The sequence below is a fragment of the Pollicipes pollicipes genome, unplaced genomic scaffold (genome assembly GCF_011947565.3).
Source record: "Pollicipes pollicipes isolate AB1234 unplaced genomic scaffold, Ppol_2.1 Scaffold_3087;HRSCAF=3621_pilon_pilon_pilon, whole genome shotgun sequence".
NCBI classification, from domain to species: Eukaryota; Metazoa; Arthropoda; class Thecostraca; order Pollicipedomorpha; family Pollicipedidae; genus Pollicipes; species Pollicipes pollicipes.
In genome coordinates, this window is record NW_023596225.1 from 1,916,654 (window position 1) to 1,937,792 (window position 21,139).

Below are 21,139 nucleotides of genomic sequence, written 5' to 3' on the forward strand. Positions count from 1 at the left end.
CCTACCCAAACGCGTGTAAAAACTAGGCACAGGTTGACCTGGGTGCGACAAAGGCTTGCGAGCTATATCGATGTTTACTTTCTAGAATGACTCGTTCCAGACTGCCTGAAGTATTTTCAGAGGGTCGGACACACGCCGTCCGGCCGGGCCAGATTCCGTGACGGCATCGGTATCAGGGGATATGAGTGTTTTACACTGCTCGGACGCTGTGACGCTGTAAGGAAGGTTCGGTAACCAAGCTCCCAATCGACCTGGATTATTCACCATCATATTATATAAAGTTGCGCACCGTCTCATATCATTGACGTGGATGTGTGCCATTTACATTTAGAGGAGTATAATAGGAGCAATTTTATAAAATAAGGTGATTTCAGATAACATCCCTTTCAAAGGAGCAGTGAAGAAAGAGAGAGAGAGAGAGAGAGAGAGAGAGAGAGAGAGAGAGAGAGAGAGAGAGAGAGAGAGAGAGAGAGAGAGAGAGAGAGAGAGAGAGAGAGAGAGAGAGAGAGAGAGAGAGAGAGAGAGAGAGAGAGAGAGAGAGAGAGAGAGAGAGAGAGAGAGAGAGAGAGAGAGAGAGAGAGAGAGAGAGAGAGAGAGAGAGAGAGAGAGAGAGAGAGAGAGAGAGAGAGAGAGAGAGAGAGAGAGAGAGAGAGAGAGAGAGAGAGAGAGAGAGAGAGAGAGAGAGAGAGAGAGAGAGAGAGAGAGAGAGAGAGAGAGAGAGAGAGAGAGAGAGAGAGAGAGAGAGAGAGAGAGAAGAGAGAGAGAGAGAGAGAGAGAGAGAGAGAGAGAGAGAGAGAGAGAGAGAGAGAGAGAGAGAGAGAGAGAGAGGAGAGAGAGAGAGAGAGAGAGAGAGAGAGAGAGAGAGAGAGAGAGAGAGAGAGAGAGAGAGAGAGAGAGAGAGAGAGAGAGAGAGAGAGAGAGGAGAGAGAGAGAGAGAGAGAGAGAGAGAGAGAGAGAGAGAGAAGAGAGAGAGAGAGAGAGAGAGAGAGAGAGAGAGAGAGAGAGAGAGAGAGAGAGAGAGAGAGAGAGAGAGAGAGAGAGAGAGAGAGAGAGAGAGAGAGAGAGAGAGAGAGAGAGATCTTGCAATATGGCAGCGCCGAAAATATTAGGACACGTCGTTTGATATCAACTGGAATGCCATTGTAATAATAGCAGCGATCGGGGCAGCCGGGGTCTAACGTCACATTTTGTGACAGAACGCATTTTGGGCCAATCGCAGCTGCTAGTTAGCACGGCCCAATCTCATTGGTTGCGATAAAAGCTAAACGTCCTGTCAGCCCTGGGGTTTTTTGCCGGGAAAATGAAGCTTGCAAAATCCATAAAGCCGTGGTTTCGATTAACTGAGACTTAGTAGACAGGACTCTGCTAGACTGTCGAGGAACATTTTCTGTCATAAATGATGCAGTACGTACTATGATCCCGCCGTAAAAGTATGGCAAGTCTTCGTGCTTGCAGTCTGGCACCATCCTTATGCATCTTTCTCTTCTTATACCCGCTGGGCAATAAAGCTGCACCGAAATTCGCATTTACGACGCATGGCCTAAGCTTGATAGATTTTGGATGTATTAGCATCTTGCTTTCAATATCGAACATCGTGGGTGTGCAAATTGACAAATACCATATGTGCTGTGCGAGCCATGAAGATGCAGGGAGGAAGTGCATCGCAACTGAGAAATCCTCATTTTGAGTTGAGTAGCACCGCGGAGCTCATGCAAGAGTATAACTTATAGCATTACCTTTTAGCGACATAGCGTTTCATGCGTCTTTATAAAAGCCATCACCTAAAGTTCTCTCAAAGATCAGAAATTAGAGCACAAGTATAAAAATCCACCGACGGTGAAAGCAGCAAAAGCAAAACGATTTAGTGCGAACACCTGCACGACTGCAAATCTCAACATGCCCATACCTTCTACATGTGTGTTTGTCTCCTTTGCTCCCGAGAAGATGCACGTGTAATGCAGCGCAGCTTGCAAGAGGCGGTGCGCTGCTAAAGCAGGCCGGTGCTAGTTTAAGGTGAGGCTTTCGGTGCTCTTCAGCATTGCGTTGGCAGATTACAACCGTCAAAGATTGTGCATAAAATGTATTACGCTAACAACCGTTACAAAACTCAAGGGGATTAGTAAAGGTACGCGACACGCGATAAAAGGCCAATGTTTTCGTTCGGAAAGCTGATGCAAAACAGCAAAATCGATTAGAGCTGCGTGATACGAGCAGCGAAGGAGCCAAACACACAAGCCGAAGGCAGGGAGCCGTTGCTTTCGGGCGCCGTGGCAGCGGCTGCTCGGGTCGTGTTCACGCATCACTGGGCAGGAGCACGCGCACGCGCCGGGAGACGGCCGGTACTGCTCTAACTCGACACCACACTCACACTGCCAGCTCTAGCGCGGCGCCGCGGCGGCTCCGTCCGAGCGCCGACGCAGGCCAGTCGGGCGCCGGCCGGGCCGCCGCGTCAGAGGTCGGCCGCGAACCGACTCTCCCAGTCGCCGACGGACGCTAGGGTCGCGCTCTTGGCGTCGCCGGCGACGGCCGAGCGGCCGCGCAGGCTTCGCTCCAGCTGGCCCTGCCAGTCGGGCGCCGACGGCGGCGGCTCCCGACTGCGGCTGTTGATCAACTCCTGGTGGCGCTCCCGGCGCTCCTCGTATTCGCGGTCGCGGCTGCTGACGGGAGAGCGGCTGGCGCGCGCTAGCGGTACGCGCAGCGCCGCCACCGGCCGGCGCAGGTACGGCGTCAGGTCGTCGTCGCTGTCGTCGGCCGCGGCGGCCAGCAGCGAGGCGGTGCGAAGGTGGTAGGCCGGCCGCCGCGGCGCCGACACCTCCAGGTCGTCGTCGCTGAGCTCGGGTGAGGCGCGGTACCGCGGCGCGGCGGCGCGGCGGTACGACGCCGGCATGTCCAGCTCGTCGTCGTCGTCAGAGGGCGGGCGAGAGCTGCGGAGTGAGCGCCGCTCGGTCGGCTCGCTCTCCTGCCAGCGCGGCTCGGGCCGCGCCGCCCGCTCCGGCCGCGGCTTCAAGAAGCGCGCCATACTGCGCGTCTCTAGACCTGCAGCGCGCTTGAAGTTTCTGCCGGCCTCCTCCACCTGGCGACGCACCAGCAGGCGCTCGATGATGTTGGAGGCACGCCGCTCCTCCCACTCCTCGCCGTACGCCTGCCTGCGCGGCCGGCCGCCCGCCGCCGGGACGTAAGCGTCCACATCGTCTGTGAGCCGCCGAGGCCTGGCCGCTGGCGGCTGCGGCTGCGCGGGCGGCGCCGCCGGAGCGGCCGGCATCGGCGAGCCCGTCGCTGGGTGGTACGCCGCCGGGAGCGGTTGCAGCAGACGCTGCGACGCCAGGCGCGCCGACGACGCGTCCGGGTCAAAGCGGTCGTAGCGCCACGAACCGTCGTCCTCGTCGGCGCCGCGCGACTGTGGCTGTGTCTTGCCGCTGCCGCCAGCAAACGGTTAGAGGCCGACGCAGGCGTCAGGGCGCGCCGGAAGCAGATGGCGTGGGGCGGAAGCGCACGGCTTCCGGGGTGCTGGCGGCCGCCTACGCCAGCGCGCTCAGAAAATGGGTTAGGGCGCTCGGCTCCCCGGCTTTGAGCCTGCACCCGGAACGCCGTTAACTTCAACGTCTATATACATCAAGAATTCAGCCCCTGCCTTCAAATAAGTGCATCAAAAAGCGTGCCTGAAAAAATTTCACACATGTGAGTAGCTTGGTGATTTCAGTTAGACAGCATGTGATCGCACTGAAATGTCAATGAAAGTAACGGCACTATCCCCCGCAGCAAGAACTTGCCTTAACAGCCGGCGGATGGTTGTCCCCGGCCGCAATGTGCCGCTCCAAAGAACTGGTGGTACATGAGTGGAGAAACTGCGGACGCAGATTCTGGTCCTCCATTCCAGGTTCCGAGAAGAAATCCCTATGTATATACAAGCTACCGCCGGTATCGCCGGCTGCGTTAGGTACCGCTTGCTGGAAGCGGTTGGTATGACAGCAAGCGTCGCAGCGTACTCACGTGGGCGGGTGGGGTTTGCCTGCGGAGTACTTCTCCATGTCGAAGCCGCGCGGAAAGAGCGGCGAGCTGTCCGGTCTGAAGTGGTCGTTCGCCGGAAGACAGGGGTTCTCTGGGTCCGGGTCCGGCACCAGGTGGTTCCTGATGCGGCAGACGAGCGGTCAAACAGCAGTGTACTCAGGGGAGAACGAGGAACACGGACGCCATGGATCAGTCCATCGAGTGGTGGGAGAGAAAAGAGGTCGCATTGCAACGTCACCCTGGAGCGTTGCTTAAGACATGGTAGCAGTGTGGTTTGTTTGAAATGCGACGAATAGGATGGAGCAAGATGGTGGTGTTGCCAGAAATGTCCTTAGGCCATTCTAATGATTAGAGCTGTCATCCCTGTTAGACTGTTTGTCCTCCATTCTAAAATCAACCTATATCACCAATGGTTATCAACAAAAAGCAATAAAGCTCATATATATATATATATATATATATATATATATATATATATATATATATGAAAATACTACTTCATGACCATTCTTGGTCATTTGTCTTTTTCAACTAGCATTTGGCAACCAATTACGATGAGTCGCGGTATTCCCTCAAATGACGCGCTGCGAATTACACTTCGGCAGTGCGGTTCGATATTGAACGTTCTCCAGTACCGAGTGTGACCTAGGGCGGCGTGGCTGCGCCGAGCGTGACCCAGTGAAGCGTGGCTGACCTGTGCGCCACGGCGTGCGGTGACGGCTCGCTGGCGCCGTGCTTGTTCTCCACGATGACGCGGAACTTGTAGTCGCAGTGCGGCTCCAGCCGTTTGATCTCCACCGAGCAGCCCCGCACGCCTGGCGCGCGGACGGCGGAATGATTAGGTCAGCACCCGTCACTGACTCGTCACCGGCCCGTCACTGGCTCGTCACCGGCCCGTCACTGACTCGTCACGGACCCGTCACTGACAGTGCGAGCCCCGCTCGACGTCTGGGACGCGCTCCAGCGTGAGCGCTGCGTCTCTGGCTCACCAGAGCTGCGCTCGGCACCAGCGGTGACGGCAGGTCGGAGCGACACAACACAATGCTCGCCAGAGCCGCGCTCGGCACCAGCGGTGACGGCAGGTCGGAGCGACACAGCACAATGCTCGCCAGAGCTGCGCTCGGCACCAGCGGTGACGGCAGGTCGGAGCGATGCAACACAATGCTCGCTACGCGCGCGTCCGCCCGGCTCGGCATCGGCCACTCGTAAATTCTCCGGAACTGAGGCGTCGGGAACGGCGGTTAGAGAAAATGCAGGGAAACAACGTACTCTGGCAAAGCGCATGATTGTCCTGAGACTTGACGCTTTTACTCGGACAAGTCACGATATTGGCGGCCTTCCACGTGCTTATATTCAGTGTGTGCACTCGTGCACAGCGTGCCAAGCTCTGGATGGAGCCACTGTCGCTTCCGAACGGCTGGTTGTACGGTGAAAAATGGGTTAAGAGCTATTTAGCGTTGGGTAGCTGGCTCACACAGAGCTTCACAGGTTGAAGTTCTGTCTCAGTTGGCCGCTGAGTGTTTTACCGTCAAAATGAATGCTTTCGCCTGCGCCCCCGCATGAAAACCGGCAGGGTTTGAATCGCCAAGTTGTACCGGTGTTGATGACGGCGAAGTCTCCCTCCGGCATCTTCGCCATTTCTACGGTGTACGTGGGCGGTATGTGCTGGCCCGCGGCGGGGGACGGTCTCCATGACAACGTCAGCTGGTGGTCCACCATCCTGTCCACGAATGACACATCTATGAGGCACACATTTACCAAATTAGTATTACTCTGTGGCGAGATGTGGGAAATTTCAAAAAGAGAAAGAAATCATATCACACCTAAAGAAACAAACCATCTTACACTTGTAGGCAAATGCTTCCACCCGATGGGGCACACGGTCGGTGTCACAGTCATCCACAAGCACAGCGTCCGACCGGCTGTTCCAGGGCCAGCTACTGAAAGAGGTGATCCTTACGCCGATCAGCGGCTCCGGCGATCACAAGCACGACCGGTTCAGGCGGTATCGTTTGACTCCGGTCCAGGTCGTCACGTGACGTCAGTCCAGGTCGTCACGTGACGCCGGCCCAAGTCATCACGTGACATCAGTCTAGATCGTGGCGTGACGCCGGTTCAAGTCGTCATGTGACGTCAGTCCAGATCGTGGCGTGACGCCGGTCCGGGTCGTGGCGTGACGCCGGTCCAGGTCGTGGCGTGACACCGGTCCAGGCCGTGGCGTGACGCCGGTCCAGGTCGTGGCGTGACACCGGTCCAGGTCGTGGCGTGACGCCGGCGGCCGTTCCCGGCTGCAGTCTCACCTCGAGATGATTGGAGGATCGGCTAGTGGCATGGGGATGCCCGACTTGAGCTGCTTCTCCAGAGCCTGATACTGGTCTTTCAGCGGCTTGGTCGGCGATATCTCAAAGCCTAGGAGATACCATTGCTCTATCAACGGGATAGCATTGGAGCACACGTGGAGAACGCGCAGATCACGTGGACTCGAGGCGCGACACAGCTGGCGGTATCCATCTCTGGATCTACCACTACTACCTCAGTAAGAAGTGATTGACTGCAGACACTGCTGCTGACCAGCTGGAAGCACAGCCAGTTGTAATGAACAGGTCTTCCGGGGATCACGTAGATCAAACGCACCCGATGGGCACCGAGCCAAGCCTGGCGTGTCTAAGCACTGGTTGAAAATGGATCGAACACAGCTCGCACCTCTACCTCTATGGTGGAGGTGGGGGTGCGAGCATATGCTCTGTATTCTGGAGTGTACCCCGTGTTCAGCGTCCACAAGGGTACCGACACCCTCACGAGACCTGCTGCTCTCAGGGTAAAGAGCGCAGCAGTTGGGCACACATGGAAACAAATCTGCTGTCGCGCCGGGTGTAGGTACAGTGCAGTCTCATCCACTACAGCTACTGCATTGTTTGCCCGACGCAAGTTTGCCACTCGGGCTGCTGGCATCGCCGCCTCTGGCTGAAGCCGGAGCCGATCAAGGTTTTCTGCGAAGGGATCAGAACCCGTACGTACAGTCGTAGGTGAGGTCGGCCTCGCAGGCCGCCTGTCCCTCGCTATTGTGGATGCGCAGCCGGTACCGGCCGGCGTCCGTGTCGTCCACGGTCCGCAGGGTCAGCCGCACCAGGCCGGAGCCGTCCGCCTCCATCAGGATACGGTCACTGGCAGCACGGGCATGGTGTCAGGGAGGTTAGGGGCAGAACCGTCCGCCTCCATCAGGATAGGTCACTGGCGGCCCGGGCAGGGTGTCAGGGAGGCCAGGGGCAGAGCCGTCCGCCTCCATCAGGACACGGTCACTGGCAGCACGGGCAGGGTGTCAGGGAGGTCAGGGGCAGAGCCGTCCGCCTCCATCAGGATAGGTCATTGGGCAGGGTGTCAGGGAGGTCAGGGGCAGAGCCGTCCGCCTCCATCAGGATAGGTCACTGACGGCCCGGGCAGGGTGTCAGGGGAGGTCAGGGGCAGAGCCGTCCGCCTCCATCAGGATTGGTCACTGGCAGTGCAGACAGGGTGTCAGGGAGGTCAGGGGCAGAGCCGTCCGCCTCCGTCAGGATAGGTCACTGGCAGTGCAGACAGGGTGTCAAGGGAGGTCAGGGAAATGGGAGGCCAGATAAGGATGAGGGAAGTGGAAGGGGCAGCCAGAGGCGCTACATGGAGCTTCATACCTTGAGCCAAGGTCAAACTCCGTGCACAGCAAGATCATTTCAACGACCCCGTGTCACAATCGGCGTGACACGTAATGACAGCAATGGACGTGTCAGTACCTAGGGTCGATGACCCACGGAGGCCTGCGTCGACAACCAACCTAGCAGCTTAGTCCGAGTATCTGGCAATAACCAGACCAGCAGCAGGCTCCTGTCTGATGTTCGAATTGAACGACAGAGCCGACTCGTAATCGGTCACTATCAGCGCCCGGTTCGGCATCACCGGGCTGCACCTGGCCGCACCTGGGGTAGAGGCGCACGTCGTTCCTGTACCACTCGCACTCTGGCTCCGGGAAGCCAGCCACGCAGCCCGTGAAGCGCGCCTGCATGCCGGGGAAAACCTCGCAGTCGCCGATCGTCTTCAGGAACAGCGGCGCCTCCGACTTCGGTCGACGCTCCCTAGATGGCAGCACCGATTATTCAATTCAAGCCACTATGGCATGGGTAGATTGAAACAATACAGATGAATGAAGTTTGAAACATGTTCATATGGAAACTCTTTCATTTAAATGCTAAAAATAAATAATTAAAAACTGGATCAGATTGGATAAGGTTATTCAAGTAGTCACGAGCGGCCTTCGACCCTGGATAGTTCTTTGACCCCGCGGGGCGTTGCAACGGAAGGATAGCCCACACCGGATGTCACGCAGCAGCCGATGAGCCACTGACCGGCCGGTCGGGTGCCACGCTCGCAGCAGTGTGGTGTCGCCACCACACGGGGCTCTGGGCGACTCACAGTTTGTCCACCAGCTGGAGGGAGGCGATCGCCTGGGACGTGCCCTCGACGTTAGTGGCGCAGCAGGTGTAGGCGCCGGCGTCTTGCTCGCCGCAGTCGCGCACCGTCAGCGTGCAGGCGTCCTCGTCCCGGCGGATCTTGTGCTTCTTGGACGACTTCAGCAGCTGCTCGTTGAAGAGCCACTGGACGTCGGGCCGCGGGGTGCCGCTCACCTTGCAGCTGAACTTGGCGTCCAGGCTGGCCAGCTGCGAAGCCGAGGCCGCAGACATCACCAAAGACACATCACCATCCGCAGCCGAGGTCGCACACGTCCCCGACAGTGGCCCAGCCAGGAACACCCGGCAGCGTGGCTGCCTACCCAACATCACACAGCTGAGAGTGGTCCGTGTGACGGCGCAGCCACGTCTCAGCTGAATAAGGACGAGACCCCGATATAACAGGCGGGTGGGAGGAGCACAGGCGGAGTGAACACAAACGGACAGGAGGAGTACAGGCGGGGTGAACACAAACGGACAGGAGGAGTACAGGCGGAGTGAACACAAACGGGTAGGAGGAGTACAGGCGGAGTGAGCACAAACAGGTAGGAGGAGCACAGGCGGAGTGAACACAAACGGGTCAGAGGAGTACAGGCGGAGTGAGCACAGGCGGGAGTGGGGAGCTCATCTGTTGTGTGTCGCGCCGTGTTTGTACTCGGATCGGGCCTCGCTGACACAAGTATTGCGTAGCGTGACACCCAGTCGGAGACTACAAAGGCCGACACAGGTCACGATGTCCTTTCAGCTGTGGCCTGACCCAAGCACTGACCTGCTGGACGTCCGTCAGCTTCTCCGTGAACTGGGGCACGCAGTAAACTTTGTTGACCTTGACCTGTACAGCCGAGCTGACCTCCCCCAGAGTGTTGCGGATGGTGATCTCGTATTTACCGGCGTCGGAAGCCAGCACAGGCTTGACAGTGAGTGTAGCCTGCGAACAGTAAGGTCATGCATGAATGTCAGCCCTCAGGCTCAGGGCAGACACTGAGCGGCATCGTCAGCCCCGGAATTAAGCAATCCACTACTCTTTGACTCGTACACAATGTCATCCAAAAAATCCAAATAGCAAAACCAGACAATGTTCAGTTGGTTTATGTCGTTGAAGACAAATGCCTCTACAAAACGCAACCTTGTAAGGGTAAATTTTGCGACCAATTGGAACTACGCAACATGTATCCAACTGAAACATACAGATATCGTAACAGTGGCGGATCCAGGGAGATAAGGATGGGGCAGGGGTCTGACTGGGCCAAAAGTCACAATCTGACAAGTCGTGCAACTTTTGTCGTGGCCTTCGACGGCTTAAGTAATACAATTTGTCGGGCACAGTTTACCATTGCGGTTGACGCCCCCTTCAACCCAACAACTACTTAGTTTTACCACTGGCTGAAGCGAAACATTTAGGTTTGACCCCCCCCCCCCCCACAAGGCTAGATGCTGCGTCCACATTTCACCTTGGAGCATGTTACGTACATCTCTCGGGTTTTTGGCGAAGAGCTTGCGTCGTCTAAAGTGCAAGTGATCGTCTACTTAATTAATAAGTCACCATCAGGAAAACACGGGTGAACCCTTCGTCCTTAACAGCTATGTAAGATCAGCCCGCTCACGTCTCTAGCACATCACACAAGTCTATCCTGCTGTACGTCTGCGGTGCGCCTGCGCGCAATCAGCTGACGCCAGCGGGAGTCCCCGTTGGCGGTGCGGCGCCGGCTACCTTGTCGCCGTCGAAGCCGGGGCAGACCCGGTCGGAGGCGTCCAGAGGCACGCCGTCCTTGCTCCAGCTGATCTCGGGGATCGGCACGCCGGTGATGTGGGTGTCCATCTCGAGCGACTGACCCTCGTCCACCTTGCCGCCCAGCAGCGGCGTTGTAAAGTCAGGCGCCCATTCCTTGCCGCTGATGCTCGTGTCTGAGGGTGGGGAGCAAGGCAAAGGTCAGGTGGGCATAAGTATATGATATCGGCGGAAAGGGCGTTTGGGTTCTTTTGCTTCGGCGACGTGGGAGAAATGTTCTTAATTTGAGAATGAACAGCCTTTAATATGATAGCAGGTACTGGTTAAACAATGTCAGACGAACAATGGTTATTTGAGAGCATTTGGCACTTCAGAGCTTTCCTCATAAGCGTACTTTTACGCTACACAATGTGAAGTTTCTCGTGACCGCGAGCACAGCCTCGAAACGTCAAGTCTTCCCAATATAATGAATGCTTGCTTGTTGGTGTCATCTAATTGATGCGAGTCTCTGCCGAGTGCGGGCCTCCCCCACCCTCTTGGGAGGATCCCCCTGGCGCCCTCTCCTGCTCACCCAACAGCTGGAGCGCGGCCTCCGTTGCCGCCTGGCCGGCCGCGTTGCTGGCCGTGGCCGTGTACGTGCCCACATCCTCGGAACGGCACTCGGCCAGCTCCAGGCCGAACGTGCCGTCCGCCTCGTGGTACGGCCGCACGCGCTCGCCGTCCGGGCAGAGCGCGGCGCCATCCCGCTGCCAGACGATGATGGGCTTCGGGTGGCCGCTGATGCGTCCCTCGAGCCGGCCCGGGCAGCCGGCCACCACCAGCACGGCGCTCAGCGCCTCCTCCACCGACGGCGGCTGGTCGCCAGAGGGCTCCTCGGCAGCGGCCGGAGCCGCCTCAGTCGGCTTCGCATCGGCGGCCGGGGGAGGATCGGCAGGGGTCGCAGCGGCGGCCGGCGGTGAGTCGGCAGGGGTCGCAGCGGAGGCCGGAGGTGACTCGGCAGGGATCGCAGCGGCGGTCGGCGGTGAGTCGGCTGGGGTCGCAGCGGCGGCCGGCGCAGGGTCCTCGGCCGGTGCCGCCTCGGTCGGCGGTGGCGAGAGTTCGGTCAGGGCGGCCGGCGGCTGGTCGGCAGCTGGGAGACAGAGGAGCAGCGTCAGCGGTGGACACTACGACGCAGGTACAGCACGGTCGATGGTGCGAAAGAGCCCGTCCCGCCCGTCGGCGCAGCTGCGAACGCGTGCGGTAATGAAAGTCGATCACATACATTTATTTGTTCCTTTGCCCGGTACCTGCGCAGACTTCTGACAATGACACCGAATGTGCAAAGATATTGCATATCATCTGATCAGACGGACATGCGATATTGCATAAGAACCGAATTGTTCTTCCCAAGAGATAATTCTGTCTGCAGCGAAGTCATCGATTTGGAACGTACATAAGTCTAAGAGAAAAAGGAGAGAGGAAGAGAGTGAGAGAGAGAGGGAGAGGAGGAGAGCAAGGGAGAGGCAGAAACAAAGAACAGAGAGAGAGAGAGAGAGAGAGAGAGAGAGAGAGAGAGAGAGAGAGAGAGAGAGAGAGAGAGAGAGAGGAGAGAGAGAGAGAGAGAGAGAGAGAGAGAGAGAGAGAGAGAGAGAGAGAGAGAAGAGAGAGAGAGAGAGAGAGAGAGAGAGAGAGAGAGAGAGAGAGAGAGAAGAGAGAGAGAGAGAGAAGAGAGACGAGAGAGAGAGAGAGAGAGAGAGAGAGAGAGAGAGAGAGAGAGAGAGAGAGAGAGAGAGAGAGAAGAGAGAGAAGAGAAGAGAGAGAGAGAGAGAGAGAGAGAGAGAGAGAGAGAGAGAGAGAGAGAGAGAGAGAGAGGAGAGAGAGAGAGAGAGAGAGAAGAGAGAGAGAGAGAGAGAGCCAGAGAGAGAGAGAAGAGAGAGAGAGAGAGCGGAGAGAGAGAGAGAGAGAAGAGAGGAGAGAGAGAGGAGAGAGAGAGAGAGAGAGAGAGAGAGAGAGAGAGAGAGAGAGAGAGAGGAGAAGAGAGATGAGGAGAGAGAGAAGAGGAGAGGAGATAGAGAGAGAGAGAGAGAGAGAGAGAGAGAGAGAGAAATGGAGGGAGGGAGGGAGACAGACGGACAGACAGACAGACAGAGAGACAGACAGACCGACAGATGGAAAGAGTTACCGCTACCACTTGTTTGCATTCTTGCAGCACTTCAGTTCTACATTACGGAAGCATATCAGCAGCATATAGCAGAACTTTAAAAAGGTGATTTACGGCACGTCAGGACGAACAAAGACGCAGAAGAAGCGAAAGCTAAATCAGTCTGCGTTCACCAAAGTTTAAAATCTACCTGTTGTCATAAATGCTTCTTTTTATGTTCAAAATATCGAATAAACATACCATTTGTTGCCATTCCCCCAGCGCTTTTATTTATTCTTTACTGCGATACGACCGCAGGCCTCTAGGTAGGCGTATTCTGTTACAGATATAAAATCAATAATCCCCAATGCATCAAACATATCTTGCAGCTTGCGTAACGGGAGGGTCGTCCCGCTTACAAGCCAAGTAAATGATGGAGGTAAATTTGAAGGAGTGAGCGGTCAACACCAATCGTTGCATCACTCCATTCCAAGCAACTCCAAGGGTCGCCGTTTAATTTTGAGCAAGCCGATGAGAGAGAGGGGGGGGGGGGGGAGGAGAGGCCAGCTAGTCGGTTTGCCTTCAATGTTCCTTGTTATATGAATTTGGCTGTGCGCTAGTGAACAGAGATTCTTGCTAACAGCTGGATATCAAGCCAGACTGTTTCGCATCAAGCCTTTGCAAAGCTGGCAAGAGGTCCATATACTATGGACCGCAGATTTGCTGTGTTTGTGCTGGCTGACGAGGCTTTAAAGCTCATTCATCACCAGTCAAGTGAAATATATTCTGCAAAGGCAATACTGTACTGGTTTTATCATGATACAATCGTTACATGATCAGCGCAACTGTAGTAAAAAGTAGGCACATGTATTTATTTGATTCATCGGCCACAGTGCTGATCCAAATCGAACAATCATTTCCCAGAAGCTTAAACCGATATTTCCGCATATGGACCGCTCCCTTTCAGTTGCTAGCAACATTGGAATTAGCTAGTCAGTTGCTACGGACTGGCTAACTCACATAAAACATTTTGTCTTGAATGTTGTGACCTCTAATGTACTTCTGACAGTTGATGTATGCATCAACATCCACTCCACAAGATCAGACCAAACGTCACAATCTTTCAAAAGCTTTCTGAATCGTGTATTCATTGAAATTCATCACAGTAATATTTTTTAATGGAATGACACTACACAGCTAATGGTTTCTTTAGGATGTCATGTAGGTGTATTCCCCCTCGCACACCCAGTATCATTTAAGATCCGGTCAAATCGCGAGGTCATGAATAACGTCGCATTAAATACACACGGGCGGTACGCATTATGCTGGTACTTGTACATGCGCTCCTTAGGATATGTGTGTACGCGCAGTTTTAGTGTAATAACCCCATTTAAAAGTGTGTTGTAGGATGTTGGCTTCCCCAAAGTCATGCTAAGACAGAAACCAAATATGTGCTTGTCAAAGCGAGCATCTCACATTTTTGGTATTTTTTCATTTATTCTTACATTAGGTACGTAAGACTTCATTAGTCATATCGGTCTTCTCGAAATCATTTTAAATATCTCGCAATTTCGATTTGAAGTAGCCAACCATGCGGGAGAAATATCATTTGACTCCCTGTTCACCACTATGAAAGTGGTACATTTCGTTTGCCTTGCTTTTTCTATCGTATGGTCTGTTATATTTGCAGCACACTGATGTGTCAAAAAGGTTTGTGAAAATGTCTGTATAATAAATCCTACGGAAGCTTGAATGCTGCTTAGACAAAAATACATGCGAATGTAAAGCTTTTATCCAGAGAATGCAACGAAACGTGATACTGTGGCTTTGATTTCTCCGATATGACGTTTGCCACTGTGGCTTTTTTCGAAGAGCACTTTGGCTTTGGGAATGGAGCATTACACAATCCATGTGGCGTGGCGCACTGGCTCAATCTTCAACCAATGCGGTTCTCGGTAACAGGGTCTTGCCCGCTGTGCTAATCACAAACGTTTTTTGATTCACACCAGTAGAGGTGCGCACGGTGGTTGTCATGACGACGGTGGTCGCGATTGTAGGAAAGAGGTGCAGTGCTGCAAAGCGCTGACAGTTTTATTTGTACCAGAAAATAATTTAAATTGTTATCCTTATCATGTCTTGACGGTACCACAGTGGCACTACCAAGAGCTACCATAAGGCGTAACTAGTTTTGAGGTTTCACCTGAGTATGTTTTCGAAATATGTCCAAATGGTGGGACACTCCTTTAATAAAAAGGCATGATGCATGTGTTATGGCTCAGTTTATGTTATAGCAACATTTGTTTATTCTGGAACAATTTGCGTGAATTTATCAAAGTAACCGCTATTACGCAATGCGCACCGCGTATGGTCACTTAAGTTGACATTACATTACAGTTATAAAGCAAGACCTGTAAACTAACTTAACCTCTTAAAATCTTATGAAATAACGCTATTCATAAAAACAAGAAACAACATGTGGCGACAAATTACCTAACGTAAACACCCGACCATTTCTGGAACTACGAAACACTTTCAAGGCTTAAAAATACACAAAACTGCCAAGAAATGATTTTCAAACAACACATTTCTTAAGTTTCAGTTAACGTTTGATGAACTTGTCAAAACCGTTCCATTCTATTTCCATATCTTGATGCGATGACTTGAAGATTTAAATGACTTTCTAATGACCTCGTGAACAAACCGTAACTCATGAGGAAGGTGAAAGGTGCAAAGTAAGGAAAATATGGCCGACTTTATTACATGGGGTAAATTGTGACGTTATTGTTCCAGAAACTAGAGCTACAATAAAATACTTATTCAGGACCTCCTGGTATAGGACAGAACTACTAAGACAGTTGAGCGCTAATATAAGATGACATGGGGTCCAATTTTCGATGCATTTACATTGAAGAGAGTATTCTACATTTGTATGGGGCTTTGAACTGAAGCAGCCATCTTGAAGATCACTCGGTGCAGTGCACAACCCTGCCTTTGTAAAGGCTAAAACCCCTCTAGTTGCTGAGCTTCATACCGGCGAAGATATGCTGAATTTTTGCGCAATACCCATAAAGGATGGCCTGGAAGTCAGAGATTTTTAACCACCTACTACAGTCTGTTTCGGACACGCTGGCAAAACCCCTGAGGAAAGCCGAAATCCAGCCCCGCACCCAGGAATGGATCACATATTCATTAAAGAGCACTGCAAACGTCAGGTGGATGGCTTCATAGGTCACGGAGCAAAATGACAAACAAAAGGAAACAAGATGGTACTGAAAAAGGGATTTAGACACAATCCCAGGACAGTGATTGTGATTGTCACTATCATTATCAGTGTCATACTTTTAACACAATCGCAATCAAACATTAGCATAATCGTATCTATATTTAACTGCCAAAGGCCGATAGGTCGGCGCTATTCGCGTATATAAAACCGTAGTCCCGCTGATGTACGACCACTGAGCTATGCTATTATTCTGGGGTGCTTGCAGAGCAGCTTTTGCGATCGATGCAGTGTTGACACATTGCTGTTTCTAGGCATCAATGATAGCTGTGAATATGCAGTTGGCTGATCGTCTCTAAGCAAACGGGTCACCTTTGGCCTGTTTAGGCCAATAACCTTTGTTATTGTCCCGTTTAGGCCAATGATCTCTGACTGACTAAAAACTCCTGGCTTACGATAAGATCGGTTTTCCCTGGGACCACTTGGGAGCCCATTGGCGAGCGGATCCCTGCCACTGTCGGAGCCGGACACACGGCCTCCGGCCAGCCGCTGGTAGTGAGACAGCTCCGGCCAGCCGCTGGTGGTTAGACAACTCCCGCCAGCCGTTGACTAAACAGATCCCACCAGCCTCCCGTTAAATAGATCCCGACAGACGATAGTTAAACAACTCCCATCTGACACTGGTTAAACAGCTTTCAGCTGACGCTGGTTAAACAGCTCCCACCTGATGCAGGCTAAACAGGTCACACCAGGTGCTGGTTGAACAGACCCGTCTGACGCTGGTTAAAGAGCTCCCACCTGACGCCGGTTTAACAAATCTCGCCTGACTGATCAAGCAGATTCCACCCGACGCTGGTTAAACAGATCACGTCAGGCGCTGGTCAAAACAGATCCCGCCTGACGCTGGTCAAATAGATCCCGTCCGGCGCCTGTTAAATGCCTCCCGCCTGGCGCTAGTTAAATAGCTGCCACCTGGCGCTGGTAAAACGACTTCCGTCAGACGCTGGTTAAACAGATCCCGTCCGGCGCCGGCTAAATACCTCACGGCTGGCGCTAGTTAAATAGCTGCCACCTGGCGCTGGTAAAACGACTTCCGTCAGACGCTGGTTAAACAGATCCCGTCCGGCGCCGGTTAAATACCTCACGGCTGGCGCTAGTTAAATAACTGCCACCTGGCGCTGGTAAAACGACTTCCGTTAGACGCTGGTTAAACAGATCCCGTCCGGCGCCGGTTAAATACCTCACGGCTGGCGCTAGTTAAATAGCTGCCACCTGGCGCTGGTAAAACGACTTCCGTCAGACGCTGGTTAAACAGATCCCGTCCGGCGCCGGTTAAATACCTCCCGCCCAACGCTAGTTAAGTAGTTGCCGCCTGGCGATGGTAAAACAACTTCCGTCAGACGCTGGTTAAACAGGTTCCGTCTGGCGCTGGTTGAGAGCGGCATCAAAATCAGTAAGCTGAACAGATAAGGGGATCGTCTGGCATTGCTGGGAGAGGCAATGGTGTTTCATATTTCCCATTGCAGCGCGCTAGATTGCATTGATCAACGCTGTTCCTGTGAAAAATCAGTCAATATTTGTATTGGTCTTCCATGCCGCAACTCAAGCTTCATCCACAAATGGATTTAAATGCTTTTTAACGTAAAAGCAGTTGAAGTCAGAGCAAAACAGGTCATCGTGGCATTTGTGCAATCCGGCTCCTCGGAGGTCTGCTCACTAACCCATCCTCATTCTTACCTTCAACAGCCCCGTCGACCTGCTCGGGGGCCTCTGTCTGGGCATCGGCGGCCGCCTCCTCCCCGGTAGCCTCCTTCGGGGCAGTTTCCTCCGCCTCCACGGCATCCAGCGCCTCGGCCGAGCTCATGACTGCCGCGGCAGCCGGCTGGCGGTGCCCGCCTCTGCCGACAGGGAAGACGCCTGCTGCACCTGCCGCCCCTCAGCGTGCCGCTGCACAGACGTCGGCCACGCCCACGCACGCACACGCGTCACACCGCCGCGGGGGCCGACTGAGGGGGGCGGGCGGCGGCGCTGGCGGCCGGCACGTGAAACCCACCCGGAACCGCGGCGGGGCGCCGCCCACCAATCGCGACGCGCAACGGCCGCGGTCAGCTGTTGCGTCGGCGGCGGCAGCGGTGCCAGCGCCGCCGTCGCCACCTGCCAGATGCCGACGCAGCGCTGGCCGGCGCTCGCCGCCACGGAATGTCGGCGGCCTCCGCGAGCGGCCAGAAGAGAGCACCGGGCAGACGGAGGGTCGCGGACAGGCTCAGGACCTGGCTCTGGTATAATGGAGAAGGGGTCGGGTCCCGGTACTTCAGAGGATGCGAGGAGATCACTCTGGCAGAGCGCTGGGTGGGAATGATGACCTGGCATAGCACCTAGCACAGCGGGGGCACCCAGGGGTAGCGCAGCACCCTGCTTTTCCAAAGGATAGGAACAGTTTTCTCGCAAAATTGAATATTTCAAAAGGGTAATGTACACGAGAGAGTATGAACCGAGACCTGGTGTGTCTGTATACAGTAGAGGACGGGCTCAGCGTTCCGGTGTATCAGAGAAAGGAGGAATGCCCTGATGCAGCAGAGGATGTAAGCATCATCTGGTGGTCAGAATGATTGAGACAGGACACAGAGGGCAGTCCATGACACATTATATGCTGTGCCATTGCGCTGGATGGGTCCAGGCACGGAGGCAGCACTCTAGTGTGGGCTTGGCAAGGACATCAGCACGCTGACTGACGAGAGGGCCAGGCCAGGCCAGGCTGGGGAAGGGCTCTTGCACGCTGACTGACGGGAGGACCGAGCCACGCCAGTGGCTCCCAAATTTGATGACGGGGCCGAGCCGGCTATGTCGCTGGCCAGCTACAGAAATCGGCCAGGTCAGCGCGGACCCGTGAAAGCATCTGGGATATTTCCGCTGCGCGATTGGTGGATCAAGACGTGGGCTGTGATGACGCTGCATCTCCAGGTCATGTTTTATGAGCCATCTACCCCAGAGGAAGTCGGATAGGCTTGCATGCTGATTCCTGTACAGTCCTTAGTGATGGTGGAAAAGGCTTCATCTCTGCACGGTATCCATGCAGGCCATTAGCCATGTTGCCGGCGCATTTGTGATCAAGCACATAGAAAGAGAGTAGGTTACTGGTGTTTGCCATTTTTCAGGGCTTGCACAGACAACTCATAGCCATGATGGTTAGTGCTCGCTGATGCACGAAGTAGTTTGGGAAATACTTTGGGCATTCGAATGGCGAGAGAAGCCTTTGAGCGCTACAGCACTTACAGCGTTTTGGCGTAGACAACGCACGAATTTCAGTACCATGGTATATTTTCATTGATGCACCTATTCAGCGTACGTTGGACGATGGAAAATCTTCACGACCTTTTGTACCGTTCCAATAAATGGGCCATCTGAAAGGCGAAAAATGTTGGCTGAAGATGACGAAATGTTTGTTCCGTAGCTAAAGAAAACTCCAACCGAGCACAAGATGTGAAACGGAAATGCACGGAAGAAGAGCAAGAACTGTTAATCAAGCAAACACGAAAACCAAGCATGACATATGAAATGAAAAACCACCATGCATTTAGAGTATCGGGTGCGGACAGCGACTGTCCGCGGGGCTATAGCCTCCGGCCGACGAATTTAGCGCCGCCGTGACGTCATCAGACCTGTGCCACTGTCATTGGTGGTGGCGGGCGGTTCGGTGGCCGGCGGTGGCCGCTGGCCAGGGTCCGGCGGCGGTACGGGCGCCGCCGGGGCACCCCACTATTATTAGCTCCGGAGCGATGCGGTGTCAGGCGCGGTGGGACAAGTGCCGCTGCGGCTGCGGCCGCTGTCCCCGGCCCCAGCTTGTGTCAGAAAGTGAGCCGGCCGGCAGGCACTACCAGGGGCAAGAAGCCCGTCGTCCAACGACCGGTCTCGCTCGCGCGCGGAAACAAACAGCCCCACTCGCCGACCGCGAGAGCTGGATGCTCCAGTGTCGGGGGCTGCTCCTTCAGCAGCTGTACTCACGGGAGACGAGCAGCTGTCCACGGCCTGACGCTGGTGCAGGCTGGTCATGTCTGCACCAAAATAAGGCTCCAGACACTGCCTGTGGCCTGCTGCTTGGCGCCAAGGCTGCTAGGCACTCTTAGTAGGTAGCCTGCACGACTTCATTACACCACATATGTAATGACACCAGATAGCTGCCCTATTGAAATAAGGATGCATGAAGATCCGTCCAACAGAGGAGACGTCTCCAGCATCTCTGCTAGCGTTTCGCTAGCATAAACCAGTGCAACGCTTTCAAAATACGTGTATGAGGTATTTGCCTGCGTTGAGGCCTAAAGCCGCGTGCGTCTCTGAATCGCCTCATGATGGGCGCACCTCTGCATTCTCTGGCAAGAGTGCATAGAAGGCCGTCAGAAGGCGAATCGGCTGAGGTGGGTGCATGGCGCCAGAAGCAGACGGTTAGTTATGCGGACCTAGTGAGGACATCATTCATGCAGAGGAGGAGGCCGCACGGCGCACGTTTTTTGTCATCGGTGATTAATATCGATGTCAATATTACAAGTCATTTAAAAAGCAGCTTTGGTCCCGAAGTTTAGAAAGCAATCATAAGTTATGCTATACAGTTGGTCGCCACAAACAATTGCTATTCTAGTCAGTTTCCGCCAAGTTCCTGGGAAGTTGGGGCTGTTTTGTAGAAGAAAGGAACAAGGCTAACATCGTTCTATGGAGCACAGACGGTTACGGTGGTCGCGGCAAAATCGGTGACTTTCACTCAACCAGAATGGCTGACAAGACGCTATGCAGTCGTGCCTTTTTTCAAACATGATCGTTTGTGGAAGGAAATGCATTTTAGAGCATTTCGGTACGTTGCGCCCAATACGCCACAAACTACGTCACAATGTCACGTGGGCAACTCAAAACCAGCAATTAGCTGCAGGCGTGGTTTAACGCCTAACGTCCCTGCGATACAAGCCGGCATTTATTGTTTCGCATGAATACCAGGTCTATTAGACAGCTTCCCTGACACAAGTGACCTCTCGTCTGAGTGTCCGGACGACAAGACAATCCACCTGACACTAGTGACCTCTCGTCTAAGAGTCCGGGAAGCTAGACAATCTCACCTGACACCGGTGACCTTTCGACTGAGTGTCCGGACGGATGACAATCCCACCAGACACCAGTCGCCTCTAGTCTGAGTGTCCGGACGGGTGGACAATCTCACCTGACACCGATGGCCTCCGGTCTGAGTGTCCGGATGGCTGAACAATCTCACCTGACACCAGTGGCCTCTCGTTTGAGTGTCCGGATGATGGACAATCTCACCTGACACTGGCGGCCTCTCGTCTGAGTGTCCGGCTGGTGTCACCGGCAGCTGGCAGCGGTCTGGGCCGGTAGCTGATAGGCTTCCCTGCAACACGGAGTGTCGTCACTGCGGCACATATTGCAGTCTGGGTACGGCTGACGGACTTTTTCATCAGCAGGAGCCACATGCTGACCTGTAACGTCAGCAGGAGCCACATACTGACATGTGACGTCAGTAGGAACTACGACTGACCCGTGACGTCAGTAGAAGCCACAGGCTGACCTGTGACGTCAGGAGCGTTGTC

General features: G+C 54.3%; 1 protein-coding gene across 3 annotated transcripts in view; it reads right to left on the reverse strand.

Annotated features, from left to right (window-relative positions):
* Nucleotides 1–21,139, reverse strand: part of LOC119114740 (obscurin) — an 86,369-nt gene that overhangs the window by 34,696 nt on the left and 30,534 nt on the right. For all 3 annotated transcript variants that reach the window (XM_037238757.1, XM_037238756.1, XM_037238758.1), the window contains 12 exons: nucleotides 20,856–20,940; nucleotides 17,289–17,449; nucleotides 10,784–11,341; nucleotides 10,195–10,388; nucleotides 9,253–9,411; nucleotides 8,449–8,693; nucleotides 7,956–8,111; nucleotides 7,027–7,172; nucleotides 6,309–6,417; nucleotides 5,604–5,728; nucleotides 4,703–4,823; nucleotides 3,991–4,128 (listed from right to left, as the gene is read on the reverse strand). In XM_037238757.1, the coding sequence (XP_037094652.1) occupies nucleotides 3,991–4,128; nucleotides 4,703–4,823; nucleotides 5,604–5,728; nucleotides 6,309–6,417; nucleotides 7,027–7,172; nucleotides 7,956–8,111; nucleotides 8,449–8,693; nucleotides 9,253–9,411; nucleotides 10,195–10,388; nucleotides 10,784–11,341; nucleotides 17,289–17,449; nucleotides 20,856–20,940 (2,197 nt within the window). The remainder of the gene's footprint in view (nucleotides 1–3,990; nucleotides 4,129–4,702; nucleotides 4,824–5,603; nucleotides 5,729–6,308; nucleotides 6,418–7,026; nucleotides 7,173–7,955; nucleotides 8,112–8,448; nucleotides 8,694–9,252; nucleotides 9,412–10,194; nucleotides 10,389–10,783; nucleotides 11,342–17,288; nucleotides 17,450–20,855; nucleotides 20,941–21,139) is intronic.